The sequence below is a fragment of the Delphinapterus leucas genome, chromosome 4, assembly GCF_059928025.1.
Source record: "Delphinapterus leucas isolate spDelLeu-1000000601 "Yukka" chromosome 4, BTC_Dleu_Yukka2, whole genome shotgun sequence".
NCBI lineage: Eukaryota > Metazoa > Chordata > Mammalia > Artiodactyla > Monodontidae > Delphinapterus > Delphinapterus leucas.
This window is the reverse complement of record NC_143132.1, coordinates 70,532,212-70,546,816: the sequence shown is the minus strand read 5'-3', so window position 1 is coordinate 70,546,816 and position 14,605 is coordinate 70,532,212. Positions and strand designations below refer to the sequence as shown.

The following is a 14,605-nucleotide window of genomic DNA, read 5'->3' as shown; positions in this document are numbered from 1 at the left end:
TTTTTTTTTTGAAGACTTTTTTCTAGAGCAGAGTTAGGTTCACAGCAAAATTAAGAGGCAGGTACAGAGATTTCCCACAGACTTCCTGCCTCCACATGTACTGGTGCCCATTCTTTGCCTCTGCTTTCCAAGCCCCTGAGAACAAAGACGGCCATGCCTCTTGGCTGAAAACAGCCTCACCTCTCTGTTTTCCCTCCCAGGGCTTCTCCAGGTTTTGCCAGCACACTGCTTGGTCCCTCACTCACCTCTCTGAGTGCTAGAGAGGCGGGCTGGACAAGGGGGAGCTGTCAGCTTCTGACATCTGGGCGTTCCCGACACGTGGGAGGCACCGGGCCACTCTGGCCGCTGCCCTTGCAAGCGCAGTTTCTTCCCCTTCAATTCACAAAACATCTACTTCCTCGCCTTTCAAAGAACTGTAGCTCTCATCTCTCCAGAGGTTTAGAGTCCTTGGAAATCCCCCAGGGAGCGTCCCAGCCTTAGATTCACATAAATTCTCATTGTCTGTTTGGCGGATGTTATGCGCAGGAAGGAGCATGGGAATTGTAGATGCAGAAAAATCACATCGCCAGGCTGAAAACGAAAACGGCATGATACGTGGTTCGTTGGATGGACTGATGAAGGAATGTTCTTTAAGAATTTTGAGGATAGCAACCCCTCCATCGCAAAGGCGGGGCCAGCTTTCCCTGTCTTCAAGTGAATCTGCTTCTGTGCCGGGAAGAGTTGCTTCAGCAGGGCGAGCAGTATTTGCCAACAGGCGGGATTCGTGGGCAGAGTGGAGGGAAAACGTGACATTGGCTTCCAGAAAATATCTAATCAGGCCAGGCAACTCAGGCTGGCTGCTGCGCCAACTAGTACCAGCCTGGACGGCCTTCTGTGCTGGAGATATTTCTTTATATTAAGGCTTTAGATGAGAGATTGTGGCCGTTTAGTGCCCCTCTGTGCCAGCTCCACCGTGTTTGCCTGGTGAGATTTTCCATTTTTCATTTTTCTCCCTTAAATACAGACCTTTCACAATAAACAAAGGAAATTGTATCACACACACCAATAGGTTCTGATTTAGCATGCCAGCTTCCACTGATAAAGGCAGGAAATTCAGCTCTGAGAGCTGAAGTTGTGTCCTAAACTAACCTCCTGTGACCAAGCCACCCACTGGCCCCGAGCTCTCGAGACTCAGACAAGGAGGCAGATGCCGGGGTCCCTGCCACCAGAACCTGCCTGGGGTGGGGTGGGGGTATAGCTGTGCCGTGTTAGGAGCTGGCAGCTGGTTTCTGAATCGGCTGGTATTTTCCCTAAGGTGGGAGAAGGGAGCCCACACCTCACTGCCCAGTGTACACGTGGCCCTTCCTCGGCTGTCTCCTCACGCTGAACTTGCTCACGCCCACCAAAAACAGTGGCGTAGGTCAGTCTCACCCTGTACGTAGTGTAAATAAGTTACTGTCCACTATCCAAGGGGTTTCATAGTTTTGTTCTATTGTCTGTATACCCCAATTACGTATGTTTTTTTGTTAGACCTACCTTAGATGGTAAAAAGCACCCTCGTTGTGTCCACTGTATACAACCTCAGAGAGGGCGTGCTGTGTACAAACTCAGAGAGGGCGTGCTGTATACAACCCGAGAGAGGGTTCACTGTGTACAACCTCAGGGCCACATGCCCAACAATGAATGCTTTTGGATAATAATGAAAGAGTTCTTTGTCATCCATGAAATGAGCCTGGCCCACATGGCCAGGTGCTGACGACCCAGAGCCAAGCAAGCCCCAGGCGGGCATCCGTATAGTGGGCAGGCGGACAGTGACAGAACACATACAGCCCGGCTTACCTTCCACGCCTCTCCTCGGAATCAGTGTGCTAGGCAGCAGGCTACCCGCCACAGCGGGCGCTGCGTCCCTTTAGGCCAGACAGACACAGAGCCGGGGCGCACCTCAGCCGAGACAGGCCTTCTTCCTAAGAGAGCCGGTCACACTTTCTGGGTTTGTGCCGATTCTCCCCTGCAGCCCTAGAGCGTGAAGGTGCAGAGGATCCCACCCGTCGAGGGTTGTGTTTGCAGGGGACGCTGGCGTTGGCGACGGCACCCCGTTTCTTCTGGGTTTGTTTTCTGCCCCTCGAACTTTTACTAACAGACCCGGGGGCCGACTGGGGGGGGGGGAGCGGCAGAAGGCAGTGCGGAAGTGCCCTCTGAGAGGAGCGGCGCACCACGCAGGCTCTTTTGGAAACTGTTCTCTGAGCCTCTTGAAACAGGAAGTTCACGCATCTTAATGTTCGACGTGGAGGAGGTTTTGTTCTGTCTCACTGTCTTGTTTTTCCATTCTAGCGGGCAGCTTGTGCAAGCGGAAGACTCCAGAATGTGACAAAGAGACCTCCATCTGCACCGATCTGGACGGGGTCGCGCTGTGCCAGTGCAAGTCTGGCTACTTCCAGTTCAACAAGATGGACCACTCCTGCCGAGGTACCGGCCGGTCTGGGGTTCTGTGGCCCAGGGGGTGGGGGAGGTGCTTTTCTCTGCCTGGGGCAGTGTCTCTGCTCTAGGGGTGACTGTTCTAATCTGGGGGTAACCGGTTCTAGTTATTTGGCTCCCAGCAGAGTTGAATACGTTATCTCCCTGGAATAATAGCATTATCTCTGACTGGTGCACACTGGTCTGTCCAACCAGATTCAAAGGAAAAGAAAAGAGAATGGAATGCCTGGGGGTGGCCAGGCCTTTTTTTTTTTTTTCCTCCTAATTAGAGGAAATTAGAAAAATTACTGTTTTAATTCCCAAAGCTTTATTCTATTGTCTGCTAATCTTTTAAAATGAAAATACCAGCACGGAAGCAGGGCTGTACCTTTTAGTGGTAGCTGGCAGCCCGGGAGACCTGAGTCAGAGTCCCACTCTGCCTGCCCGTCCTGTATCATCTCGGGCAAGTCACTTTGCTTCCCTGAGCTTGAGTTTCCTCTTCTGTGAAATGGGTGCAGTGATACTTCATTGGATATTCTAAGAATTAAAGAGGGCAGTGGTTATGGAGGTACTTTGTAAGCCATCAGCCTTTGCCCTTGTATTTTACCCAGGTTGTTGTTGAACCAATGAGTTCTGGTTTTAAGGGTTTCAAGGCAGAAACCTAATTCTGCTAATCTCTTAGGTGAGGATTAACTTCATCCAGTTTGAGACGAAGGCTGGTCAGTGCGTGCAGTGCAAGAATACTGCTTTAAAATAAAATGAATTCAAGTCCAGAGCACTGGGTACCCTGACTTACGAAACCCTGCTGCAATTCGTGATCACAGGAAAACTAGCAACATAAAGGCATCCCGTAGCCTTAGGCCTCGCATCACATGAGAACGTGTATGGCCCAGTTTTCCTGCTCAGTCAGTGCCTGCTGGTGACAGATGTACTGGAATCTGAGTAAAAATGGCATCCTGGGGAAAGGTGACATGCCACTTATTTCTGTCAGGACTTCCCATTAGAGGAGAGGATAGAAATACATTTCAGGGCAGTGCTCTCACCCCGCGCTTCAGACCCTCTGACTTAGGTGCTTTGAAAGTGCACCTCCCCAGCTCTGCACACAGGCGCTGGGGTGGGGTTTGAAGAGGGGGCCCAACTCTGTGGGGCAGCAGGCCTGATTCTGAAGCTCATAGCGCTTCTCAGTGCCCTGTCAGTCTGCCGCTTTGATACAGAGGTGATGCTTCTTAGTTCCCTCTTATCTGGTTTCATGCAAAGTGCTCCTGGCCCGTCTTAGAAACTGGGCCACTGAGCCCACTTCATGTGTGAAGGTAACGTCCTTCACACATGAAGTGCGCTGACGTCCCTGTGTGCTGGAGGCCGTGTAGCTACGTGGGGCAGTCGTTTCTGTACACAGTGCCTCTGCAATTTCAGGTGGCCTCAAGAGCAGCCCTGCCACCTTTGCTTCTGACTGGCATGAGTCATTTCCCTCTCTTTCCAAGTCACTAGTTCTATAATTGTGTCGCTTACAGACTAGCATTAGCAATAGCAGAGCTGTCAAGGATTTACCAGATGCAGTGACACAGGCACCGGAAACCTTATGTCTATCAAGTAATGACCGGAGAATCGGCATAAGAAAACCGTGGTTAGCTTTTGGGCTTGTGGCCGAGGCCCTATGCAGCCTGGTTTCTGCAGTATCCTGTTGGTTAGATTTTCACCCATGGCCATCAGAGCTCCATGAATGGATCCCGGAGCTCCTTGGACCACAGCCCGGTCAGCTGGGTTCTGAGGGGTTACAGTGACATCTTCTGGCCGTCGGTGCTGGAGCGCGGGGGTAGTTAAAAGAAGTACCCTCTCGGACACCTCAAATCCGGGGTCAGTCCCTGGTGTAAATCGAGGCTAAAGGCACGTGGGTGTGTGTTTTCTAAATCTCTGCAATGAACAGTTGTACATTAGCAACTGCATATTGTTCTTTATTATTGTTTGCACACACACACCTTCTCAGTGTCTCACATAAAACGTCTTTACCAGACTTTCAAAGCCTCATGTAAAATTAAAGTAGGTGTCCTTCCTGTAGATGTCTTAGCTTCCGTCCATCATGCAGATATCCTGATGCATTCCAGCCACCTGTTTGCAGGTCTCTTTCTCTGACTAGGCTGCAGATACCTTGGGTGCCGGTCTCTAGAATATGCTTGCACATTACGGGGTTCCATAAATGTCTGTTGAATGAACAGTTGGAGGGTAGGGCAGCATATATGACAGGACAAGATTGGCAGGTCTTGATTTGGCTTCCTGCAAGGGAACAAAAGAGCCCTGAAGGCTCCACCATGTACTTCTGGCCTTTTATTTAAAAGTCCAGAGGGTAAAATTTGCTTGTGTTCCATATCAATAGGGGAAGCCCACTTGGGGTGTATATGCTGGCTGTTGACACATTCATTTCATCTTCAGTGTTCTGCGGGTCAGGGTCCCTCTAGGGCATGGAGATGCGGAGCTGGATCCTAAGGCGCACTGGAGTGCCTTATGACAAGGTTTCCCTCCAAGAGCCCCTAGAGCAGTACCAGGCCCACGGTAGCACTCAGTCTTTGATGAATGACTGAATGAGCCCATCTGAAATAAGGAAATATCATTACACCAGGGAGCCAGGCCACTTCTGAAGCTAAGTGAAAACAGCCCAGCCCATCAGCTTATAGACAGGACAACAGATGGACCTTACATCTGGCTGGATGGCAGCCACAGGGTGGAAAGCTCCCACCCAGCAGATGAGGGTTGGGTGGGTAGATTTGCTGTAAAAATATTTCCAGGAAGAAGTGTTCAGAATAGAACAGACTAGTGTGACATCAGCCTGCCTCAGTGCTGAGACGGGCGGGGAAGAGTCACTGGGATGCCAGCAGTCTCTGTGTAGCTGCCCTGCAGACAGAGCCATGGGTCATCCAGGGGCGGCTTCCCCTGCTCCCACGACCCGGCCATAGCACAAGGACTGCCAGGGCATGGTGCTTTCCACGCCGGGGAGACAGGAGGTCTCAGCTTGTTCCTTAGAGAAGGCCCCAGCTGAGTAAGGCCAGCTCAGAGAACTCAAAGGTATCAAAGATTTGGGAGAGGGGCCTCATTTCTCTTCCCTGAAGTGGGATATGATTATGCTGTACCTTGTTGCAAAAAAGATTTGAAGTGCCTAATGAAAATTCATTGTAACAAGATGAGATTTAATTTAAAAGGTAAATCAGGTTGAAGGAGTAATAAAATGACTACTTTGTTGAGGCTAGAAGGAAAATGAATAGCAAAAAGATATACCTTAAGTTCCCGCATGTTTCCTAAAGATAGGCCGCTCACTCAAGTTCTGAGCTTCCTGGACACTGAGGCAGAGAGAAACATGATTTTGAAAGAAGTGGCGACCATCAAATAAAGTACAGTTCTTTAGGCCCATCCCCATTTTTCTAGGCCCCAGGGTCCAAGAGAAGTTTCTCTGGAGCATCCACATCACCAGGTTACTGAGTGGTATTGTGGCAATGTGGTCCATGACAGCCTGTGATAAATACCCTAGGGGCTTGCCTGGGGCTGCTGCTAGTAATAGATTGCCCTTAATAAAGAGAGTGTAGCTCAGGAAAAGTGATTCCAGGGGGCCAAACAGTGCAGTACAGGCTCACAGCTCTCATGATCTGCTGTGAGAGAATTTAGATTATTTAGAACAGTATTTTCCAAACCATTCCACAAACCTCTAGTGATATATCAATAGTCTATGACAACAAAATAGATACTAGAAACATTTAGTGTCTAACACTAAAAAATAGAAGGAAGAAAAAAGTTAAGCACATCTACGTAGTTAATATTATTATGCACTGATCCTTAAAGGAGGATGCAGGAGGTCTGTGAGAGATCTCCCATCCCAGCCTGCAGGGCGTGCAGCCTCTGAGCCACGTGTGCTGCTGGCACTCACATCTCACCATCAGCGTGTGTGCTGTCTGTCCAGAGATCGCTGCTCTACGCTTTGTGCCTTTTCTTACCTGTGATTCTTGTATGCAGCGCATGGCATACATTAATCATGAATCAAATTTCTGTCATTCCTTGCAGCAGTGAATTTGTCCGAGAGGAGATTTTTTATTGTCTACTTTCATCCAAGCATGCATTACAGCTCATGGTGTTCTGTCAGCTTATTGTAATGCTGAAAATGTTCCGTGATCAGATCAATTCAGGAACTGCTGATCCAGGGGAATGGCTGGCCCACAGGCCTTCAGTGAAGCAGTGGTCCATGAGCTGTACTGCCAGAGGGTTCAAAGCTATGGTCTTGGGTGATGTGCCGATTAGGGCTCATCTAGGTGTGTCTAGAATCCACTACACAGACCACGGGGTGAGCGTTCTCTTATGGAAACTGAGGCACCCACCAGGACCATGGCTCTGAAGGTGTCACAGCTCTCACTTCCTCATGGAAGGGGGTTGATGGAGCCAACAGCTGGTTAAAGGTTTGACTTACGTTAAAGAAAGTGAAGCACTTGTCTTTGTGTTTACGGAAGGATGTTACACAGGGGCCACGGAGAACTTGCAAAAATAATTGCATATGTTGGATAATAATTACAGCTACAAACAGTTAGTGGTTACTATGCGCTAGGTGCTGCGCTAAGTCATTTGCATGCCTTAGTTTACTTAATCTCCTCCAAGAAACTATAAAGCAGATATTATTATTATCCTCTTTTTAATAGCTGGGAAACTGAGAATCACTAAGAGGTTAAGAATTTTTCTGGTAGCATTGAGTTGAGCTGGCAACAGTATTTAGGCCAGGTTTTAGGTAATTCTAAAGCTGTTTGTAGCCTGCTGGATCTAGAATATTGTTGTGGCCTTTAGGCTGGCTGGTTTGATTAACTGTCAGTTTGGACCGAGGGAAGTCAATAGACACGTTCCTGGATTTTCCTTTTCTCTTTCAGCCTGTGAAGATGGATATAGGCTTGAAAATGAAACCTGCATGAGGTAGGCTCCGTGTTCATTTATTCTGATGAATTTGTTCCAAACCTTATTTAGAAGTTACTTTGGTAAATTGCCTCAGTTATTTCTTTTGATATTTGAAACTAATTCTTATTCTTTTTCTTTGTTGACTTGCAGTTGCCCATTCGGCCTTGGTGGTCTCAACTGTGGAAACCGTAAGTATGCAGAAGTCCCGAGTTCTGCGTGGGCAGGGCTGGCACGGCTGTTGGCACGCAGGGTGTCTGTCCCCTCCTCTCGTCCTCAGTTCACATCTGCTGTCTTCCCAGCTCCTGTGCTGGGAGGAAAACAGAGCGCTCTCCAGGGCCTGGAGGTTTGCAGGGGAGATAAACGCTTTCCTGAATAGCCTGATTGTGGAGTGTTTATCAGTACATGAGGCATGAGGTTTGAGGCAGAGAGGGAGGGACCACACCCAGGGAGAACAGAAGAGCCTCCTGAGTAGTTTCTTGGAGGGGGTGGAATTGGAGGTTTGGGAAGACTTTGACTGGCAGGTATGGAGGGAGAAGGAATCCAGGGAGAGGGAACAACGTAAACAAAGGTCTTGGGGCAGCTTGGGCCCATGTTTTTCAGGGACAGTGTGTAAGTGGGTGTGGCTGAGGACAGAAAGAGAGGAAGGCGGAGAATGGGGGATTAGGTTGGCAGAGTATGTGGGGACCAAACTGTTGGGACTTTCGATGGAGTCTGAGAGTTTAGGTTTTAATCAGTAGCCACTGTGGCACTAGCAAGAGTCTTAGAGCAGGAAAGCAGTTTGATCAAGAAAATCAAGTCGGGCTGCCGTGAGGAGGACAGAGGACAGAGAAGAACGTGGGGCCGTTTAGACCAGTATCGTCGGGGCGGGGGTCAGGGCTGGACGCAGAGTGGGGGGTCCCCTGCTGCTGGCTGACGTCCGTGCTCCCGGGTACAAGAGGGTTGAGTGGCGGTGACTGTGCACGTGGCAAGTTTCACAGTTAATTCACTTCTTTGAGAGAAGTGGTTGGGATTCATTCCAGATCACTTTCACTGACATTTTCTTATACTGAGACCTGAGAAATTACAGTCACCCTCAAAATTACTGAAAGAAATTCTGGGATATAGAATGTAGCAGGAATAGTAACACTCAGTATTTTAGGACAGCTTTGTCCCTCATTCCATAGAATCTGCCAACAGTCCATATTCTAAGTTTACTAGACCACAAGTAGACATGACTTTATTTAACAAGAGATGCTCCTCTCACCCCATCAGTCAGAAATTCCAAGTGTTTTAAAAGCTCTTATGCCAGAGATGGGGCGGGGGGTGAAGACTAGATAGATATTTCTTTTTATTATTATTATTGATTTTACTTATTTATTTGGCTGCGTTGGGTCTTTGTTGCTGTGCGTGGATTTTCTCTAGTTGCGGCGAGTGGGGGCTACTCTTCGTTGCGGTGCATGGGCTTCTCGTCGCGGTGGCTTCTCTTGTTGCAGAGCACAGGCTCTAGGAGCGGACTTCAGTAGTTGTGGCACATGGGCTCAGTAGTTGTGGCTCACAGGCTCTAGAGCGCAGCCTCAGTAGTTGTGGTGCACGGGCTTAGTTGCTCCGTGGCATGTGGGATCTTCTCGGACCAGGGCTCGAACCCGCGTCCCCTGCATTGGTAAGCGGATTCTTAACCACTGCGCCACCACGGAAGCCCTAGATATTTCTTATTATGGCACAATATCACAGGTGTACTTGGTTTTATAAGAGCATGAGTGAGACAAGGTGACGCGTGTGGAGATGTGACCATCTCGGGGTAGGGAGCAGAGGGTGAGAGAGCCCACCTGCCAGTCCTCCCGGGGCCCCTTGGCCCTGACAGGCCTCTCATAGGATGAGCCAGTACTTCTAACCTGCTTGTAGTCAAACAGCTCCCTAAATAGGTTTTACTAGAAAATGCTTCATATTTCTCAGGAAATGGAAGAGTGAAAATGGATACAGGGAGAAGCCCTAGAAAGGGTTGAAGGAAAGGGGAGTGAGCTGCAGGGCGTCGTTCTAAGTGGCAGTGAGTGATTTGCTTCTCAGAGATCATTAACTACTGTATATGTGGAGGGGATTTACCACGACATCCACTGACTGTTCTGTGAGTTCCCGTGTCTCCGCGTTATGGGGCTCGGGGTCTTGGAAGTAGCAGAATTTCTCTCTTCCTGAGACTTCTTTTTGCTCCCTTTTATCCGAGTCATCACGATGATGTCCAGCAGAGGGCAGACTCCAGCCTGGAGGGCTAGCTCCCGGCCACGTTTTGTGGGTGACTCTGGTTAACTCTGAGGGTGTGAATACCACTTTATGACTTTGATGTCAGTCTTAATGTCAGTGTTACAAAGCAATTAACAGTCACTGATAATAAATAGCACCTGCCAACGGCCCCTTTCTCTGCGGTCTCAGATCAGCCCTGGTGTCGGTTAAGGAATCCGGAGCACCTGAATTTCATCCCCACCTATGGTGATAACACCGTGTGAATTCTGTGGCTTGTCACTCAGTGTTTTGTGCCAAATAGCAGAGCTCTCACCACCCACCCCTGTCCCTTCTGCTGTCACCACCAAAGACAGTAAGGGCCTTCTTGGAGGTCTGGCTCAGGCTGGATCTTTTATAGAAAAGAAATACTGCTCTCTGCAGGCTTCTGGGGACACGCACTCTGCTGCCCAAGCCCCGTGAGACGGGGAGCCCAGCTCTGTCCAGCCACGCACGTGGCCCTGCGATTCCCTCACGCCTACATTCCTGGGAGTCACCCAGCTCTAATACATTCTGGCTGCAGGCATAACCTCTGACCTGCCTTTCTAAAAGTCCCTATTAGCTTTCTAGCGGTGCCCAGATTTCACCCGTCGCTCCTCATAGAGAATATCCTTCAAACTGGAGCCGGCAGGACAAGCTCTCCTCTCAAGTCCCTGAGTCCCTGAGGCGGTGCGGGCCCAGCTGGACCCCGCTGTGCACCTGGCAAGGCTGTCCACACCAGGCAGTGCAGGGCTGCAACTGTCTTATCACTGCTCGTTTTAATTGTCTTTCCATGTAAAATATGCCTCTTTATGCCGCAGATTCCAACAATCCTGTCCTCTGATACCACTCATCCGATGGCCCCAGAATTCTTACAGACTTGTTCTCGCAATGTCCCTCACTTCCCCTTGCCCCTCCAGCCTTTTTTAGGTGTGCATGTTTCCTCCTTCGCTTGAATTTTATAGAGGCTCCTCCTCACAGTTTTATTATATCTCTCATGACCTTGTGGTTTGCTTCACCTTTTTTCTCTTTTTAAAGTAAGTGAATTTTGTCTTTTCATGACATAAAAACAACACATGCCCATTAATTTTCCTTCTTTAACCCAAATTAATTAGAAAATAGATACAAGGGAAGAAGAAAACTAAAATAAAGCCTTATCACCCATGAAAGACATCACTCTTAATACCCTGGTGTATATCCTTGCTACTAATGCTGGTCAATGGGACCAGCAGAAGCCACAGCACCTAGGACCTTGTTAGAGATGCAGCATTTCAGGCCTCTGCACTCCAGACCTACTGAATCAGAATCTGAATTTTAACCAGACCCCTAGATTTGGTTAATATGCAGATTTGTATACATATCAAAGTTTAGGAAGCAGTATACCAGAGGTATGTATGTGTGTGTCTTTTTAACAGAAATTGGGTCTCCCAGAATAAACTGTTTTGTAACCTGCCTTTAAACCTAGTCAACTGTGCAGTGTTTTCATTTACATAATTTTATAAAGCCACTTTTTTTTTTTTTTTTGGCGGTACGCAGGCCTCTCACTGTTGTGGCCTCTCCCGTTGCGGAGCACAGGCTCCGGACGTGCAGGCTCAGCGGGCATGGCTCACGGGCCCAGCCGCTCCGCGGCATGTGGGATCTTCCCAGACCGGGGCACGAACCCGTGTCCCCTGCATCGGCAGGCGGACTCTCAACCACTGCGCCACCAGGGAAGCCCTATAAGGCCACTTTTGATAGTTCTGTGGAATTCTACTCTCTGGATATATCATAATTTACTTAACCACTCCCCTCTTACCATCAATTTTAAACCTTTCTTTACAGTCCCATCCTCTAAGCCGTTCTCCTGTTTGTGGTTATTGTCACTTTGTGATGATAGAACACACATAATTTTCCTAGATTATCTTTTTCTGGCTGCAGACATTTTTATCCATCCCTCCTTCTTATCCGCACCAGTCCTTCTGTAGGTCATCCTTTCCATTCGGATGTCCTGCGTCTCTCCAGTGGAGACTCACACAGCCAGCGGGGATGTGGGGTCTGTTTCCCCGTGTCTGGGCCTCTTCATCCTCTTCCGGTGAAACCAGACATTCACCTTAAAGATCCTCCTGCCATGTCTTCCCACCCCACAGTCTGGTGGCAGGTGTAGAAAGTGTCCTTTAATGGTCTTCACCTTGTTGTTACATTGGGCTTAGAACTCAAACCAGTGGAAATGCTATGTGCTGGCAAGAGTCACTCGTAACAAACTGCTTAGGAGGACGAAGAGATCATTAATTATCCAGAAGTCAGCTGGAAGTCTCCTGCAGCTAAAAGCAAACAACTCACTTTGTGTCGGAACTGAAAGGAAGCAGCCTTGGGAGAGGGGAATGCTGCCCTGTACCTACTCTTGCGTGTTATGGCCACACTACAGCCTGTAGATGTGCGAAAGGCAAATTTCAAGAGGTACAGAGGAAAAAAAAAAAAAAAGAATGCTGTGTACAGGGTGCTAAAGGAAAGATGATGCAAGAGGAGTGGAAAGATTTAAAAGGCAGAATTCTAACCAACATCACTAATGAGCACAGTGAGGGGGAAAGGGAGAGAACTAAATGAATTTTAAAATAAAACGAATGTGGCCACCTAGAAAGGTCTGTAATGAGTTCAAGGGTTTTAAAGGAAGGCCTACGGGTTGGTACGATTCTGACACCAATTCCGATGTGTCTTTTTCCACATCACTAAGCCAGTTATCTCAATTCTGACACTATCTCCAGGTAGATCCCACAGCTTAAGGGCTCGGTCCACAAGACCTCCCCACCCCAGTCTCCCAGCGGACACCAATCCCACGTCCAGGTTGTCACCTGTGCTCCTGACCAACCGGCTGTAGATGGAGGTTCCAGTGACCCCACCTCCCTGCGTTCCATTAATTTGCTGTACCGGCTCGCAGAACTCGGGAAACATTTTAGCAGATTACCAGTTTATTATGAAAGGATAGAACTCAGGAACATCCGGATGGAAGAGATACTCAGGGCCAGGTTGGGGGAAGGGCCCGGAATGTCCATGCCCTCTCCCAGCGCGGCACCTTCCCCTCATCTCTCGGCGTTCACCAACCTGGAGCTCTCTGAACCCCGTCCTTCTGGCTTTTCATGGCAGCTTCATGACACAGGCACGGTTGACTAAATCATTGGCGGTTGGTGACTGAAGTCTGTCTTCAGCCCCTCTCCCCTCCCAGGAGGTTAGGGGGGTGGGACCGACAGTTCTAACCAGCTAATCACAAGCTTGGTTTCCCTGGCAACCAACCTCCATCCAGGAGCTGCCTAAGGGCTTTCCAAAAGTCACCTCATTAACATAGCAAAAGACACCTTTGCTCTCCAGGCTTAGGAAATTCCCAGGGTTTTAGGAGCTGTGCTTGGAACTAGGACCGGGAACAGATACGTATTTCTTATAAATCAGTATCACAGCTGACTAAGGTTATTCTGGAGTAAATAAACCTAGCTGGCTTGAACAAAAAAGATGGTTTATTGGAAGGCTTCTGGGGTAAGTCATGGAATTCCAGCATCAGGAATGGCAAGAATCAGGGAGTTGTGGAGAGTCACAGATACAGGAGGTTGGCGCCTTCTTTTCAGAGCACACGTTAACTTGGATCCGTCTTCATCCCTGTCTCTACTCGTGCTGTGGGTCTGTGCACAGGCTTTCTGCCTCACGATGGAAAATAGGCTCACCAAAGAGCTTCGAGTGTGTGTCACTGGCTTAGTCATTTTGAAATAGAAGGTTCTGTCTCTCTCCCAGAATGAGATTCCTGGGAAGGAACTAATTGATCCAGTTTGGACCTTGTGCTTACTCCCAGACCAAACCCCTATGGCTGGGGATGGTGTTACATGTATAAGCATGACCACCCCACTGTACCCTGCATGTGGAGGGGGGTGGACAGTTCCCACAAGGGGGTTGACTAAGCAGACAGTCCTGTAGATTCCATCCAAATAAGCATATAAGCAAGGACAAATATAGCCTCCGGGAAAGACTAAGGCCCAGAGTGGGTTGGTTTAATGAAAAATGGCAGCAGCGTTGACAGCAACACCAACCTATGATCAAACCACAAGAAGAATAACGTAAAGATAGAGCCATTGCTTGGGAAAGACTGTGAAATGTCAGCAAATGTCCAAGACAAAGTAAGTGAAGAATTCCAGGTTCATCATTCTGCAGGATCTCTTCAAAGTAGGAAGGATAGGACAGACGAACCTAAGACAGCACACATGGCCTTCGTTCTCACCTTAATAAACAAACATTCAGGAAACCTACGGGACTAGTGACCGTTACAGTAGGGGTTGATTTACAGTCCCATGCACTGTACATCATCATGTGGCCTCATAGTAAATCTAAAGTCAGTCCTCAAGTGTGAAAGATCAGTTGTAGTTCATGAGCTGACTTGACCACAGGTATGAGAAAAAAGATCTGTGGGTTATATTGTCCACAAGCTTATTACAAGTTTCCAGTGACATGGCTGCCAAAGAACAACAAACAACTCTTTAAGAAATGTATGTGTATAAAGTAAATTATATAGGTACATATATACACATACAATTTCTAGATTTAGAGGAGGTTGTGTGTATCTGTGTGTTTATGTAAACACATGAATAAAATTTGGGAAATAGAGAAAAACATGAAGAAGAAAGTACCAGTCCATTATTACCCGAGGCAGTGCTGAAGTCTGTGAACGTTTTTGTGAGTTCCCGCCCAGGCGCTTTCTCTGTGCTTATGTGCACAGAGGTCTTCGGATTTCAGTCCAGCATTCTTTCTTCTCCTACATAATTTAAGCCAGTGCCACCCAAGGTGTGGCCTTCCAGTTGGCAGTGTCTCCATCCCTCAGAAGCTTACTGGAGATACAACTTCTTGGCCTAGCCCAGACCTGCTGAATCAAATCTCTTGGGGTGGGGAGCAGGCATCTGAGTTTTAAGAAGTCCTCTGGGTGAGTCAGATGTGCAGGAAAAGTTTGAGAAGCACTTGTCTATATCAGTGTGTTTTGTTTCAAGGGGGCAAATTATGCTCAGAAACCAAGAGG

At 48.4% G+C, this 14,605-nt stretch overlaps 1 protein-coding gene across 5 annotated transcripts in view; it reads left to right on the top strand.

Moving 5' to 3' along the window:
- Window positions 1-14,605, top strand: part of HEG1 (heart development protein with EGF like domains 1) — an 83,177-nt gene that overhangs the window by 52,410 nt on the left and 16,162 nt on the right. For all 5 annotated transcript variants that reach the window (XM_089910611.1, XM_089910610.1, XM_089910612.1 and 2 more), the window contains 3 exons: window positions 2,311-2,445; window positions 7,326-7,368; window positions 7,501-7,538. In XM_089910611.1, the coding sequence (XP_089766737.1) occupies window positions 2,311-2,445; window positions 7,326-7,368; window positions 7,501-7,538 (216 nt within the window). The remainder of the gene's footprint in view (window positions 1-2,310; window positions 2,446-7,325; window positions 7,369-7,500; window positions 7,539-14,605) is intronic.